This window comes from Brachypodium distachyon, chromosome 2 (genome assembly GCF_000005505.3).
Source record: "Brachypodium distachyon strain Bd21 chromosome 2, Brachypodium_distachyon_v3.0, whole genome shotgun sequence".
NCBI lineage: Eukaryota > Viridiplantae > Streptophyta > Magnoliopsida > Poales > Poaceae > Brachypodium > Brachypodium distachyon.
The window spans coordinates 48,158,261-48,175,236 of NC_016132.3; the positions used below are offsets into that span (position 1 = coordinate 48,158,261).

The window sequence follows — 16,976 nt, forward strand, 5'->3', positions numbered from 1 at the left end:
CCACGAGCAGCCCCCGCCCGCGCCTCCCACCCGTCGCTTGCCACCTTGCGCCCCCGCGGTTGGCCGCGCCTGCTCGCCCCGTCGGGCGTTGGCTCCCCCACCTGCGCCCGTTCTCAGAGCTCGCCCGCCACTTGGCACCGCTCCCCCCCGTCTCCGATTCTCCGCCCATCCGCCAATAAATGCCCCACGCGGCTCCAACCCTAGCCGCCGCCGCCGCGTCTTCCTCCATCTCCCAACACCCCGACCTCCTCCTCCTCCTCCTCCTCCTCCTTCCGCTACACCGACATGGACGGCGTCAGCAGCAAGCGCCGCTCCCCGTCCGCCTCCTCGACCTCCACCTCCTCCGGTGACGTCACCAGTGCAGCCCGGACGCAGCGGGTGACCCGCAAGCGCAGGTCCGGTGGACGCGGGCCCCGCCGCGGGGGCCTCCGGAGGCCGCCGGCGCACCGACCTGTGAGTGCCTCGGAATTCACGGTCTCGTCCTGCTTCCGTGCGGTTCGTTGGCTCCTCCGTATATACTCTGTGGAGGTGGTGGGCCGTGTTGGCGGGGAGGTGCGGTGGGCTGGAGGCCCAGGGGAAGGGACGTTCGTTCCTTCTCGATGATGTTGCCCGATTTTGAATTTTGATTGATCGCGAGGCGCTTGCTAATGTTTGTGGGCGATTTTATAGCTCCGATCCACCCGATCGCTGCTTTGATTAGCGTGCATTGTTGCGAGCCTAGGTGTTCTTTCGAATTCCACGATCAGGTTTGGACGATCCACCGTACGTGTGTGTGCTTAGGTGTGAATGTGATCAATTGACTACATATGCCCGGGTGTGGTCGTTGTTGCAATGCTGTAGGTTATTGTAAGGTATGATCATTGTGTTTTTTTTGTTAGATTTGAGATCGTGATGGCCCGTTATTGGATAGGTTTGGTCAATAACACCCCTGCCAAAAATGATATACTAATTACACATGTTTTGGGGCTAATCTTAGTAAGATTTCACGATACATGTGCCCTCATGTGGCACACGGATAGAGTATGTCATGTAGAGCTCTTCTTTTTTGCACCGGGTTATACCGTTTCCATGACTAGAACGGATATATTGCAGTCTTAAGTGTAAACAATGTTGCACATGGTTACAATATGTCATATGGGCCTCATCTTGCAGTTTCATGGAAGAAAGTGTCATCGGTTGCAAGTCCATCTTGTAGTGGTTCCACATTATGGATGTAGTTAATGTGCAATGTTATAGTTGTAATGTGATGACACCTGGTCTGCTTTTAGGAAAAGAGGCAAGAGCTTTGCCTACTTATATAAAATCAGAGCAGATACACTCAGTATTAGTTGCAAGTGCATGACTTAGTACTTTGCACGCCGCACACATCACATCGACGTCGTTGTGTCCAGTGTACAGTTGTTATAATTACTTGTATGGCCCATGCTCTGGTAAACCATCTTGCTGGCAGGCCTGGCACACCATCTGCTATGAATGAAACAGTCTTGTTTCTGGTTCTTTGATCTTTTGACCTAAATGCAGTTTTCAGGTGCTATGTTGTGTTTCCATCTTTGGATTGAACTTTTTTGTAGTGTGATATATCGCCTACTTAAAGTAGAAGCTATGAAAAAATTCTGCCCTGTTCTTAAACAGGACTTCGAGGCAAGACACGATGTGTCTCGCATAATTTCTGTTACTATTGATTGATACAACAGGTGTAAGAGGGCGTGGGTAGTACAATAGTAGAGTAATTACTGTTTACTCTTCCTTGATCAGCTGACTTATATATTTCTGGTTATTCACAATGCAAGCAAGAGCGGCGAAATCAATTGCATATGGAGATAAGAGCATTGCAAAATGAATGTCGTGTTTCTGTACATCAGAATCGTTGGATACTTGGATCATCACCTCTGTTTCCTCCTATATATCTGGCTTGTTTGGAACAAACAGGCAGGAGTTATATACAGACAAAGAGGAAAGTAAAAAAAGATAAACATCAACACTTGCCAAAAAGGAAAGCAAGAGTTAAAGTCCTAGCCTCCTGGAAGTAGACTCGCTAACACCTAACAGTAGCTCCCAAAAAGATCAAGAAAACCTGTCCATATTCTTAGCTAGCTGGTTTAAGGGTGCTAAACCTTTGTTTGGAAAACTCAGTTATATCTGGTTTGGTGAAACTATTATATGTGGTACTTGATATTTTTGCTGCTTTCTCTCTAAATGAATTCATTTTTTGATAACAGGTAAATGAGATGGATTTAAATAGAGCTGTTTTTGATCCAGATGTAAGATTTGTGCAGAAAATCTGGAAAATGTTCCTTTTCTTATTCTGAGGAAAGAAAAGAGATTAGTCAAACCAGTTTACATTTCTCGGATTAAAAAAATTTCTCCGTTTTTATGTAGCATCAAGTGTTGGCTGGGTTGCATGTTATTCTGCAGAAGGAACTCCGAAATAGTGACATAAGCCAGCTTGGAAGAATCATTCTCCCCAAGGTGAGTCTTATGCAAACAGCTTTTGCAAACATCATTTCACCCATGTATTCCATATAGACCATGCTTTCTAGCTGTTAACACTTGTCTCACAAATTAATTCCACAGAAGGAGGCAGAAGCTTACCTCCCAATTCTAACATCAAAGGATGGCAAAAGTTTATGCATGCATGATTTGCTAAATGCACAACTGTGGACCTTCAAGTACAGGTTAGATATATTGTAATCTACTCCCTCCGTTCTATAATTCTTGTCTCAAATTTGCCCAAATATGGATGTATCTATTCCTAAAAGATGTCTAGATACATGTAATATTTCGACAAGAATTATGGAACGGAGGGAGTATTTGGCTTAAAATGCTTGCTACTGGTGCCATGTCATACTTGACTTCTAGTATCTCTCAGCTATAAAATTGGGTAAGTTCCTCCGATAGAAGAAAACACACATGGTTAAGTGATCATGTATTTTAATATTCAGCCATGACTAAGTCGAACAAGAAATGAATTTTATCAGATGAAGTAGGATTTTGTGAAACCATTAGAACTACAACATGTGAATAAAAATCCTATTATGAAAGGGCCTCATCCCTGCATTTATGTTCAACTTGGTCCAGCATATCCACTAAAATGACACAGATTATAATTTTCCATGCAGATACTGGCCGAACAACAAGAGCAGGATGTATGTACTTGAGAATACTGGTGAAGATCTTTACGTTCATCTTTTTCCTTCTCTGTTCTCTGTTACATTTGTAGATTACTGTTTTTACATTCCATTTATGGATCAATGTTCTTACGTTTCTCTTCTTCTTAAACATCGTAGGGGATTATGTCAGAGCCCATAATCTTCAAGTAGGAGACTTCATCATGATATACAAGGATGACAATAATAACAGATTTGTAATTAATTTTCCTTCCTCATTATTTAAGCACTTTACTCATTGATGGCATGCAGTTAGTACTTACTTATTATGTTATATTTTGTGACATACAAAGGTCATCCGAGCAAAGAAGGCGGGAGATGATCTAGCTGCTACTGTGCCACAAATCGATGAGCATATCTCTGTCATGTTGCCAAAACCAGAAGTTGACGACTATATGTCTCTCATTTCACCACAAGCTGATATTTCTGCCTTCATGCCGCAAGCTGATGAGAACTATGAGATATTTGATGGTATTCTAAACTCTCTGCCAGAGATACCTGCAGCCAATGTGAGGTACTCTGACTTCTTCAATCCATTTGATGATTCTATGGACATGTCGAATCCCGGACTGAATGCCAACAACTCAGTTAACCTGATGACGCATTTCCATGACGATAAGGCTGGGCTTTCCTTGTTTCCCAACCCAAAATCTGGGCCTCTCATATAAGATTCAGCCAGAAAACTTCTGGATCCTAGCATAACCCTACATGAGTTCAGAATCACCAGCCTTGGACGCCATTGCTGTACATCCAAATAATTGGTGTCCTCATTTTGTATGTTGTATATGCTTAACTGCTTCTGCTTGTTTATGAGTAAAAGGTTTCAATTTTAACTCTTAACTGAAGGTTTCATCAGATGAAACGCTGTAGTGTTCATTTCCGCTCAGAAGTGTTGTTGTGATGTTTTCCAGCTCATGAACGTGCCAATAGAAAAATGAAAGATGACATGTTCCTGGTAACAGATACAAGCAAATTTACCGGACGCATAATTAAACAACTTTTTTTTTTAAAGAACCACGGTATGCTGCTGGGATTCCAACCTCGTGTTGCTGGATTCCCAGGAATCTCAACACGGTTGGGCCGTTGGGCTTGATACTCCTGTCCTGTGTAAGTAGAAACTCGCACCACGTACCGAGTTCTTATTTCTTTTTTGATATCGTAGACAAATACTTCTCCAGTACGCCAAGGTTATTGCAACTCTTCCGGTTGATTGGTTTTCCTATCTGTCAATTAGATAAGCATATGATACTCGTTCAAATTTATCCGCCTTTACTTGGCACGTAGTCTTTGCTCGACTACAAAAGAAAAATGCAGCATATAATCAATCAACATTTTAAGCATTGAACGTTATGGCTGGAGGCCGATGGCAAGAAGAATAGCTGCAGACTGATTCCTGCAATCCTGCTGTTTTCATTAGTTCTGAGTACTTTAGCCGTCTAGTTTTGTCGAAGCCCGGTTGAGGCATTCCTTCTTGTAAATTGTAATGTCTCTTGGAACATCTCCAACAGCATACCCATATTTCTCTAGAATATCTAAAAACTGTTAATAGGGGTATTTTGCCCTAAAAACTGGCTCCAAAAGCATATCCATATTTGTTGGATACCTAAATCCTTTTGGGTAGCTACCCATATTTTAGCCCCAATACCCATAGCTACCCATATCCCACGCGCGAAGCAGACCGCCACAAAACTGAAATTTCAGCCCACTCCTCCTCCCGACCCGTCGGCGCTGGTGCCGATTCCGGCCACCGGACCTCGCGGCCGCCGTCCCCGCGCTGCCGGCAGCTCCGCCTCGCCACTACGCACCTCCCGGCCGTCATTCCTCGCCCCGACGAGCAGTAGGGGGTGCTGCCAGAGCTCCAACTGCAGCAGCGACGTCCATGCGATGCCGCCGCCATGCACGAAGAAGAAGGCGTCACGCGCCCTTCGATCTCCTGCCCCAGCGACGTCCCCCGACGCTTCCCGCCCCCACCAAGGCTTCCCCCGCGACGTTGCACCGCACCTACCGCCGCCCCGCCCTCCTCGTGCCGGTGCCCTCCCCAAGATCCAGTAGCTCTGCAAGCTCTGTCCAGCCGCCCACCCCCGTCAACGTCGGTGTCTTCCGCCGGCCCGCCCTCCTCGCGCCAGTGCCCTCCCCAAGATCCAGCAGCTCCGCGAGCTCTGTCCAGCCCCCGCCATCGCGGCCTAGCTAGCGCCGCCCACCCCCGTCAACGTCGGTGTCCTCCGCCACCCCGCGCTGCCTGCTTGACTTCGATTTGGATTGGGATGCGACAGGGGAGAGAAATCCGGGAGAGGCAAGAAGATTTGGATTGGCTTCTTGCTTCGATTTGGATTGGGATTTGGTGTGAAGGGGGAAGAAGCAGGGTCTGCCCAATGACAGGTGGGCCCGGTAGAAACTGCCCAGCATATGGGTATCCAAGTTTAGGGATGCTGCAAAAGAAGGACCAGTTTTGAGTACCTAAAATTTCTCTCTCCTATACCCATATTGGTTTTCGGTACCCAAAATATGTGTATGCCGTTGGAGATGCTCCAAGTACTTCGTTTTTGTTATTTCTTCAGAACTGTAGACTCGTAAGTACTCTTGTAGACTATCGGTTTCGTTAATGAAATCTGGGGCTATTCTCCTTTATTCGAAAGCTGTCAAATCGTTATATCGTTAACTATTGTTGGACTTAAACATTTATAGGAATGACATTTACATGCACTGGTCATGAGTAGAGTACCAATAACAGAGGAGATTAGGGGTTCCATACTTGAAGATGACATAGTCGTGATGTTGGTATAGCGAGCCGTAGATGTAGCAGTGGTCGTAGGACGGCGCTGTCCAGAACGTCGACGGCAGTAGCCGTCGGTGTGGCATCGGCCTTCCTGTGCACTTCAGCACCTCCCTAGATCGGTAGGGGTCGTTAGGTTGTTGGGTATGGTGATATCCTCGCGTGAACCAGAGAGAACCCGAGCGAGCCGGACTCCCCTTTATATAAGGTGTTGCGCGACGAGAGGCCGAAACCATAAGTTGGTTAGTGCCCCCATCAGGACGCGATCAATGGGATTAAGTACATAAACGTTGGTTTATGGCCCTTCCCTCATCAATTCCCTAAATCAACGCCCCTTGATTAAAGGCATGATTTATGACATTTATTCCGGTTAAACCAAATCAACCAACAACTATCTCTCAAAACAAAATGGACAAGAATCGTGGACTCCCACTCAGGACATTGTAGTTCCCAGCCGGACACTTGGAAAATCGTTTTGGCCCACTTGTAGTTCTGGAGTAGATAATTTAGTTTCTCTTTTTTTGAGAATGATTCAGTCCCTCGATCTCTTTTTTTTTGAGAATGATTCAATTCCTCGATCTTGCCCACAGGCTAATGGACACGGCAAACGCGAGTAGGCAGAAAGATCGTGGAGTGTGGCCAGTAGTAGCAGTTGGTGGCATCCAGAAATGGACAAACTGACGCACCAGTTGCGTGGCTTCCGGATGAAGGCCGGCCGATCAAACACCTTGACAAGGAGGAAGCAGATTGCCAAGTGTCGAGATGCTGACTCAACAAAACTGCGTAATTTATCATGAAGAGAAGCACGCAACATATCGCACTTTGAAAATCATTGGGAACGGGTACCAGATTTACGCAAGCGCAAGGCATAACGGCACGATCCCTTCATCATCACAGCTATCTTTTTTTTCTTTTTTTTCGAGAATCATCACAACTAGCTAGTCTCATGGAGCAGCTATCTGATCGAGTGGCCACACATATGCTGCACGGATTCCCTTTCTGGCGTCTAACCGCCCATATCACGCGGGGCGGTTAACTTTTTGTGCAAAATATCCGGCTGGAGCCCTACTTCCTTCCTTATGCTCTCTTTCACGTCCAGATTTCTCTCCTTTCATCTCTCCCGGCGCTTCTCTTCCTCCCAAGTCCCAACACTTCTTCCTCTTGTTGACCGAGAAAGCGGCGCAGGCGAGCTGGAGCCGGCGAAGCCTCGGTCGTCCGCGGCGGCGACGGTGAGGGAGAGGCCTAGATCGAGCCGCGGCGATGACAGCGGAGGCGAGGAGGCGACGGTGGAGAAGAGATAAGCCCCGATGACCTAACTTAGGGTTGGGGGGTGTTCGCCGACGCCGGAGAAGACAACCGTACCCGGGCTTAGAGGGATGGCCGTGGCGGCGGCGGACCGGCGTTGGCGGCGGCTGGAGTAGGCGGGGCGGTGAGGTGTCGCGGTAGAAAAAAATAATGTAAAGTTTTGAACTTAGAAATCGAACAACCTCTAACTAATACTACAAATTATAATCCAACCAAATTCTTTTGAATATCTTTTAGTGAAAGAGACACCTATTTATCTAGCCACCGGGGCATGCTCGCACTGGAACCGTGCTACTACCGGCTAGGTGGAAAGAGCATGCTAAAAGAAATGAGAGGAGAGGACGCATATCATATCCGTATGGTAACAAGGCAATATTTTGTTGGGAACAAGTGTGCAACGAAAAAACGGCAAATCACACATCGCAAGAGCCGGAAATCAATAACAGTACGAGCATCGTATTAAAAAAACTGTGCATGAAGGAGCACATTGCTAGATCACCGGTGCTACCCTTCTTCTATGCAGAGAGTCGGGGACGATGCAAAACTTCAGGAAGGAAGGATGGAGTGCAGACAGGCACGGACAGGCGTGACGTGACCAACTCGCCAACAGGAATTTCTATGCAGGGAGGAGGTCCAGTGGTCCATGAACCGTACTAGGTGACGCGATGCCGGAACCTCCCTGGGGCCTGGGGGTCGACCCCGGAGCGACACATGGCTGAGCCTGAGGACTGATCAAGGCAAGACCACCGCGGTCCGGTCCGCGGTGGAGTGGGGGGAAGACAGTGCATGCGCGGAAGAAGTGCCGTGCGCTCGCCGGTCGCCACGCGCGGCACGGTACTGCTCGGAGACTAAAAAAATCTGTCGTCCATGATTAGAATTCGGAGAAAAGTCTGTTTCAAACCCTGACCTCGTACTCAAAGTCTGAAAAAAACCTTCACTTTCTAATCCTCGGAATCTGAACCCTAACCTCTAAATCCCGGCTAATCCCCGCGTGCTTTCCTGCTAATCTTGTTTGCCTAACTCGGGTTGATGATGTGGCAGGGATTAAGGGTTTGGCCCACCTGCCAGACGGCCCACCTATCATTTATAACCCCTCCTTCTCCCCTGCCCTTCTCTTCTCTGATCTTTCGCCCGGCACTTCACCTGCCTCCCTCTCTCCTTCGCGGCAGCAATGGTGTCGGCGGGGTGATCGGGGCAGCGGCGCGACGATCTGAGCGTACAGAAGCATAGCACGTAACTGTTGCCTCTATTCTTACTCTTTTCGTGGTCGGGGGATTGAATCAGGTTGAGTTCTAGGGTTGTTTTTTTTTGGGCGGAGGAGCAGAACTGGGGCTGTTTGGTTTGAGAAAGCACATTTGTTTGAACTTAATTTTGGTGCGGTTAGGTTTCAGATTCGTTTTCTTTGTAGATATAATCTGAAATAATGATTGCATTGTCCTTAGGTTTTCGTCAGAGATCATGGACCCGATCGAGGTTTTGAATGTTAGGTTTCACATCGGTGGGGAGTTCAGGCGAGTAGGACCTGATTTACAGTATATTGGGGGAGAAGAGGCAATGTCAGCGATTGAAAGGGATAAAGTTAGTTTTCCAGAGCTTAAAGGCCATCTAAGGGATCACTGCATTGTGCAGGATGCAATGAAATATTATTTCCTTATTCCTGGTAAAGAGCTTGCAGATGGGTTGTTGTTTTTGTATGATGACAATGGATGTTTGAAGATGTCAGAACATGTAAGTGAGGGAGGAGTGGCTGAAGTATATGTTGAATATCTTGAGTTGGATGGAAGTGGGAGTCAGGACAATGAGTATGAGTTTGAACCAAAGCTTGGGAGTGATGTGGAAGAGATAGACAACAGTGATGACGAGGAGGATACTCATGCTCAGTTGGGATTAGCAACATCGGAAAATGTGGTAGTAACAGATAGAAGTGGAGTTGCGAAGGAGATTTTGAGAAGCCCTTCAAAGACAGATTGGAGAAGCATATCTGCTAGTTCTCAGGTTATTGATTTAGAGTCAGAAGGTGGATGCTCACAGGTTGTCAATGTTGCATCACAAAGTGTCTCTCAGGTTGTTAATGTCGCATCACAAAGTGACACATCTCAGGCTGTTCAAAGGGCAGAGAACAGAAAAAAGAACTTGGCAGTATCAGTTACAACAGAAGTGGCAATAAATGACTCTAAAGATTCTGATAGTTCAGATTATGACAGTGATTATGTGCCATTAACTGATGACAGTGGAGTTAGTGATGATGAGGCAGTGGAGCTTAAGGAGCATGCAAAGCAATTTAAGAAGAAACTGAAGGTTTCTCAAAAGTGGGTCGATGTTGATGGTTCAGGAGCTGTTCCAATAAATCTGGTAGCAAATATAGAGGAAGTTTTGGAGGATCAAAACATTGAGCTTGATTTTGATTCAGAAGATGAAGACTATTCTTATGATGAAGCTAGTGATGAAGAGGGTAGAATTCTGAGAAGGAAGAGCAGGTACATTAGATATGACAATAGTTCACCAATTCCACATTTCAGCTTGGGCATGGTTTTCAGGAGTAAGCATCAGATGAGGAAGGCTCTGGTGAAATATGAGCTTGTCACTTTTAGGAGTATCATGTTCTTGAAATCGGAAGATGATAGGGTCAGGGCTAAGTGTGGATGGCCAGGGTGTCCATGGCTTATATATGGTGCACAGAGGAGTAGCTGCCATTGGAAGAGATGCCAACAACCAGATGTACCCTATTGCTTGGGCTGTAGTAGAGTGGTTATGGTTCCTTGGCCTTTTGATCAAAGATTTGGATATAAATGATAATGGAGCTGGATGGGTCTTCATTTCTGACCAACAGAAGGTACATCCTATTAATTTACTACACACCCTGTTAATTTGGTGCACCTTCAGTTAATTTTCTGCACTTAGTGTTAAATTTCTGCACCAAGTCTTATGTGTTGCACATTCTGTTATTTTAGGGGTTGCTCAACAGCACGAAAGCTTATTTGCCAAGGGCAGAGCACAGAATGTGTGCTAGACACATCTATGCCAATTGGAGGAAGAAGCATAGAGATCATGATCTGCAGAAAAAGTTTTGGGCCATTGCAAAGGCATCAAACAGAGAGGATTTCATGTATTACAAGGCCAAACTTGCTTTAGAGACTCCCGAAGGTGCAAAGGATATAATGAATACACATCCTGGTCATTGGGAAAGAGCTTTCTTCAATGTTGGATCAATGTGTGAGTCAGCAGATAACAACATGTGTGAGTCTTTCAACCATGCCATAATTGATGCTAGATTTTATCCTATAATCTCAATGCTAGAGAAGATCAGATGCAAGATGATGGTTAGGATTCAGGAAAATAGCACTAAGTGTATAAAATGGCATGGAACAATTTGTCCAAATATCTTCAAAAAACTGAAGTCTAGTATCAAGAGGACACAATTTTGTGATGTCTTATGGAATGGAAAAGAAGGGTTTGAGGTGAAACATGTGAGTGGTAGAGGGAGGAGTTATACTGTCAATTTGGAGAAAAAGACTTGCTCTTGTGGCTACTTTTAGCTGGCAGGGCTTCCTTGCTGCCATGCTATCAGTGCTATCTACAAGTGTGGAAGGGTTGTAGATGATTTCATTGATAAGTGCTACTCCATTAATCAATTCATGAAGACATATGATCATTGTCTGCAACTAGTTTAGGGAGAGGAAAAGTGGCCAGTTTCTCAGAACCCAAGGCCTGAAGCTCCTGGTTATGTAAGAATGCCTAGTAGACCAAAGAAGAATAATAGGAAGAGGGAAGAGGGTGAAGCACCCAAGGAAATTTTTTGACCAAACAAGGAATTCAGATGAGGTGTTCCTTGTGTGGAAACAATGGCCATAGTAAGACAAGTTGCAAAAAAAATAAAGAAAGAGGGAAAACAAGAATGCTTTTCTTGTTAAGGCGGGAAGAAAATTGAGAGTCACCTAGGTAATTTCTCTTGTTAAATTTTCGGTTATTATCTGGTTGACATAATATATATAATCTTGTCTTCCCTTCTTATTCCAGCAAGCAACAACCATGCTGCAGGCCAGCATGTTCAAGTGTCAGCAACTCAGCAGGTTCAGAGAAAGGGCAAAGGAAGAGTTGACCTGGCAGGAACCATATCACTGAAGAGAAAGTCATCAGAAAAAAGAATTTACAACCCAAGACTAAGCACTCAAAGAAGTGATTTGCTTCCTGCTTGTTCAATTTAGCTGTACTTGTCTTTTAGCATTTTGGTGTATGGTGTTAAACTGTGTACTTGCAAAGGAGAGTTAGGGTTGTCTTTGGGACATGTTCCCTGTCTTATTTCAGTCCAGTTTTTTTTTGACAGCTTATTTCAGTCCAGTTTAATGATGCAATGAAACGGTCTTTGATTTATCTACATATGCTTGCCAGATTTTGGTATGGTATTTCTCTTCTTGTCTCAGCATAGAGATTCAGCATATACACATGTCTGTATGTCCAGTTAGTCAGCATAGCACATAGCACTCATATCTAAGTGATTTTCAGTCCAGGGGCTTGTTCAAACTGAACCCCCAGTCGTCATACCAAGGCCTTCCTCCACAATACCATAACTCGAGGGGTCTTGCTGGATAAAACTGCCGTAACGGAATTTATACACACAAGACTATCCGAAAGGCCAAGAGGCAAAACCCCCTCGGCCCAAACCCTTGTTCCCCTCTTTCCTCAGCCCCCGCCTCTCCCCTCCCGTCGGCGGCAACTCCACTAACCCTAATTCGCAACCTAGAGTTCCAATCTCCTCGTCCCTCTGGCCATCATGGCTTCGGAGGACGAAGCGAATGCAGCGGCGGCGGCGGAGGGAGAGGCTTCGGAGGGGAAGAATTGGCGTCGGAAGGGGAAACACGACAAGGACAAGCCGTGGGACAATGATCCCACCATCGACCGCTGGAAGGTGGAGAGGTTCGACCCGTCCTGGAACGAAGGCGGCATGCTGGAAGTCACCTCCTTCTCCACCCTCTTCCCCCAATACCGAGGTAATCACTTCCGCCCCAATCCTCTTCTCTCTCTTTCTCATATACTACAATTAATTGAAATTAGGTGTGTTGTGGTGAAAAGGTCTACTGAATGCGGAATCGATGTTGTATTGAATGTTTCGTTGAAAGTTATATCAGATGTATCCTTATTTTTGTCTACTGAATGTGAATCGATGAGGAAATGCTTTTCTGGGTGCAGAGAAGTATCTGCAGGAGGCATGGCCGACTGTGAAGGGCGCACTGAAGGAGTTTGGGATCACTTGCGAGCTCAATTTGGTATGGAATGAATGATTACTCTTATTTAGAGTTCGGGGTGTTCTTAAGTAAGGCAATTTTGTGCGAAGCAATAGCTTTGAGAATCGAGATCTCTCTTGATTTATGCATAGGTGGAGGGATCCATGACGGTTTCAACCACAAGGAAGACTCGGGATCCCTACATTATTGTTAAGGCCAGGGACCTGATAAAACTCTTGTCGCGTAGTGTCCCGGCACCTCAGGTACGCATTATTTCTGTTCCCAAATCCTTCTGATTTTATGCACACTTTGTGGAGATTGTCGAACTTGCGAGGGGCAGTTTTCATACTATTAGGTATATTATATATGTCCTTACCATACTCTAACGTGCACCTATTCTAGAGTTTCTGGCACCTTGATGCCTTGTCCTGGAGTGTTGTTTCATCTGCTAGTCTGTACTTTTCTTTTCCTGCGCAGGCAATTAAAGTACTCAACGATGAGATGAACTGTGATATTGTCAAGATTGGTAGCATCATAAGGAACAAGGTAGACTTTATTTCATTGTTCAACACTTCAATTCAGCTTCATTGTGTGCCTCATTGGTTGCTTCAAGGATTTTTTTACTATGGTCATGATTACTGAACATTCTGCTGGGAATAACAATGTGAAGATGAGCCTTGTGCTCTTTGTTGCCTCCATCAGAGTTTCATCCATCCAACCACATATTTGTGCTATGTTGCCACTCTTTATGAATTTAGCTTTTATGCTCCAGTGAACTAATAGCATACTATCTACAGGAAAGATTCGTCAAAAGGAGAGAACGCCTATTAGGTCCTAATTTGTCTACCCTTAAGGTAAATATATCAATATCTCATATGGTTTATGTGACGAGTGTTGTATTTTATTGTAAGAACAAATAGACACCTGTTTGTTGACATGTTTTATTTACTGCAGGCTATAGAGATTTTGACTGGCTGCTATATCTTAGTTCAGGTTTTCCTTAAAACTTCTTACCTTCTGTACTGCATTAAAAGTTACATTATCTTTTCACCTTTTTTTTTTACTCTGTTAGTATTACTTACTACCAAAATTGTGTATTTTCTGTCATAAAAGGGAAATACTGTTGCTGCCATGGGTTCCTTTAAGGGACTGAAACAAGTCCGGAGGATCGTCGAGGATTGCATAAAGAACATAAAACATCCAGTATACCACATTAAGGTGATTGGTTTTATTTTCCAGATATAGTTTCAGAAGAAATGCACCTATAGTTTCTTACCATTTATTGTTGAACTAAGCAGGAACTCCTAATCAAACGTGAGCTGGCGAAAAATCCTGCCCTGGCCACTGAAAGCTGGGACAGGTTTCTCCCGAACTTTAAGAAGTAAGGATCCTGTGTCTTAGTTCTTTGGTGGGTCACTACCATTAAAAGGTACATGTTGTTTCTTATGCCTATTTACGTTCTTCAGAAAGAATGTCAAGCAAAAGAAGCCGAATACTAAGGAGAAGAAACCATACACACCCTTTCCGCCTCCTCAACAGCCTAGCAAGGTGAAGTTAATTGTTTCTTTCACCGCTTGTTGTGATTTTCGAGAAACCTTTCACCGTGTAGTTTTAATGTAGGTCTTTGTACAGTTTGCTGTACTAACCTCATTAGTTCGTAAGCTGTTATGTGGTTAGCAGTCCTGTTCTGCAGCTTTCTATTTTCATGGCATTGGAAACTGTTCATCCTATGCTATTTGAATTTAGAGGAAACAAATCTATAGGCCATAGTTTTTATTTCTCTTATTTCCCAAGATGTTTGCTACTGCTGTCTTTTGCTTATTGTGCTAGATTTATTCTGGATGTAGATTGATCTTGAACTGGAGAGTGGCGAGTATTTCATGAGTGACAAGAAGAAGTCAGCAAAGAAATGGCAAGAGAAGCTGGATAAGCAATCAGAGAAAATGGAAGAAAAGAAAAGAAAGAGAGAAGCCGCATTTGTTCCACCGAAGGTTAGATGTTCCTTGTCTATTTATCAGCGGGAGCGGGATTCTCCTTCTCTGGTATAGTTACTAAATCTTTTTATTTGTTTCAGGAGAACTCTGCAGGTCCATCTGAATCTGCCAAGCCTACCCATGCCAAAAATGAGATTGCCGATATTACGAAATCCTTAAAGGTACATTGCTGTTGCTTCACGCTTTTAGTACTTGCTTTGTTCCTGTATGTTCTCAGCTTGTCTTAGTTTGTGCTGTTATTCCACCATTATTATAGCATCACGTAATTGTGAATGTGCTCTCTTTGCAGAACAAGGCAAAGAAATTCCGAAATAGTGAAGCACAGGAAAATGTTAAAGTTGACTCATATATTGCTACCAATGAAGAACCACAGACCAAAAAGAAGCGCAAATCGTCTTCCAAGTAGCCTCAACCTGAATGACCATGCCAGGGACTTGGATGGTAATTTTATTTTTTAATGATATATCCATTGCCACTTTGTTGTTGTATACTGTGCTAGTATGTCATTCTGTGGTTGATACGGAACTACAAAAAGAAATGATGTGGGGACTTCTATTTTTGTGATAGCTCCAAATCGATCTGAGTTTGCACCACGGTTCGTCGATCTCAAAGCGAACCCAAAATATAAAATCGCTCTCCCCTGGCGCCCAGGACCATCCGCATAAGGACACCATCCTGATTAGTGATACTACCTCCGTCTGGATTTATGAGGCATACGCGTAAGAACACCATCCTGATTAGTGATGCTACTGTTTTAGGTATGCTATTCTTCATACCTGCACGTGTACAAGGACGTCCAGATATAACATTTAACAGAGATTCTCAAATGATTCTCAAATGAATGCAAGCACACGTAAGTTGCCCTAGTGCGCCCATCAAGACTGAGGGTTCTACGACCTCCCTGCTTCTGATATCTCGCCTAAATAATCCATCTGTAGTTCTACGTCACCAGAGATAAAACTCTCGGCTACGCATGCTGCCCACGTGATTGGCTATTTGGCTCCACTTGTGCCTCTGGCATCACCCCAACCGAGCGTTGGAATTTTATTTTCTTCTGCTCTGCTTTTTTCACTCTTGGTTCCTTAGAGATATTGCAGGTACTTTGACTTCAGAAATCTAGTATGCACGTAGCAAGTTGTACTGCCTTGCGCACTAGGGGCAGGGTGTGTGAGCGTGGTGTGCGTGTGGCGTGTGTTACTGTAAGAGAAGCCTAAAAAAACATCACCGTTCGCACGAAGCTATCTCCCGCTATTGGGGATCCTATTTGCGTACCAACCCAAGACATGCTTATCGGGCTTTATGTATTAACGCGGCAACTCCCTCAGAATTTTGCCGTTAGAGATTCTTGATCTCCACAGTGAGCGAAGTTCCCAAGACACAGTGGCAAACAAAAAATCATGTTTTTTTTTAAAAATAAGCTATGAAGGAACATGTTACCCTCGAATTAGGAGATACTAGCAAAAGACAAGTTCGTTGCTAGGGAACAACGAGAAATGTATTAAGATACCAATTTTAAAGTTTGACGTTTCATGAACACATATGCCTAGAATGATTACCATGCGTTTATCTGCCGTGAGGCTATGCTCTGGTAACTGCCCACCCCATCTCTCTGACTCTCTCCCTCTAGCCCATCTCCTGTGCAACCCAGCACGAGGCTTCTCTTCGTCTTCCTCCTGGCATACGACCACGAACAGAGCAGACGTAGGTGCAGCCATGTCGTCGCGGGTTTGAATCCCACCAAATCGGTCATTTTTCTCCGAATTAAAACTGGGAAACTAATACCCACTGATTGACGAATCGATCCTGTCCATAAATTCTTCGTTTGCCATCATCTTGATCTTCCTTTGAAAACCGATGCCATTAATGGCAAGACCCCTCTAGCCTCTTACCGTTTTGGGATCGAGGAGAGGAGGTTGGTTTGGTGATGGATGCGTTTTGGGATCGTGGAGGGAAGGTTGGTTTGAAGATGGATGCGATCTGATCTAGGAGAGGTGGAGGAGGCGCATCGTGTGTGCGTAGGTGGGTCTCTGTTTTTTCTGATCTAGAGGAAAGAACGGAGCTGAACGAGCTCATTGAGGGAAACAAATAAGGGGGGACAACGGGTGGTGAGCGACATGAGTGCGGTGCGCCGGAGGAGCGACGCCGGTCGGCGGGCGAAGGTGACGCCAGAACAATCCGACGAGGGGCGATGCGGCGAGAGCTCGGTCTGGTGGCCGACGTGGGAGATGAGACAGCGGCGGAGATGATGATGAGGTGGCGGGGCAGAGGAAGAGGGAGCTAGGGAGATGAGGCGGTGGGCGGGGGAGGCAAGTCGGAGAAGGATGCCATGGCCACCAACAGGAGGCTTGCATGGTCGATGTCGGCAGGATTTTTGTTCGGGCTGATTTTTGATCGTGCACGGTGGCATATCCGTAATTTTGGTGAAGTGACGTACGGCGACGACATCCGTACCATCATCATCAATTCCAATTGAATATATTGATATAGATAACTTCATCCATTATAGTATGATTGC

General features: G+C 45.2%; 2 protein-coding genes across 3 annotated transcripts; both read left to right on the forward strand.

The window, feature by feature from the left end:
• Nucleotides 1-46: 46 nt before the first annotated feature.
• LOC104583323 (B3 domain-containing protein LFL1) lies at nucleotides 47-4,364 on the forward strand. Of its 2 annotated transcripts, XM_014898829.2 has the most exons (7): nucleotides 47-453; nucleotides 2,220-2,261; nucleotides 2,380-2,469; nucleotides 2,575-2,675; nucleotides 3,120-3,166; nucleotides 3,288-3,364; nucleotides 3,461-4,364. In XM_014898829.2, exons 1-7 carry the CDS (start codon nucleotides 286-288, stop codon nucleotides 3,833-3,835), a joined length of 900 nt encoding a protein of 299 aa, XP_014754315.1. In that variant the 5' UTR covers nucleotides 47-285; the 3' UTR covers nucleotides 3,836-4,364. The 2 variants fall into 2 exon arrangements, with proteins under 2 accessions (XP_014754315.1, XP_024315576.1); XM_024459808.1 differs by lacking the exon at nucleotides 2,220-2,261.
• A 7,504-nt stretch (nucleotides 4,365-11,868) lies between these two features.
• On the forward strand, nucleotides 11,869-15,051 carry LOC100845494 (KRR1 small subunit processome component homolog). Its single transcript, XM_010233919.3, has 12 exons — nucleotides 11,869-12,233; nucleotides 12,433-12,509; nucleotides 12,620-12,730; nucleotides 12,945-13,013; nucleotides 13,265-13,321; nucleotides 13,422-13,460; nucleotides 13,581-13,685; nucleotides 13,766-13,848; nucleotides 13,934-14,015; nucleotides 14,315-14,458; nucleotides 14,542-14,622; nucleotides 14,751-15,051. The coding sequence occupies exons 1-12, from the start codon at nucleotides 12,017-12,019 to the stop codon at nucleotides 14,865-14,867; spliced, it is 1,182 nt and encodes a 393-aa protein (XP_010232221.1). The 5' UTR covers nucleotides 11,869-12,016; the 3' UTR covers nucleotides 14,868-15,051.
• Nucleotides 15,052-16,976: the final 1,925 nt, after the last annotated feature.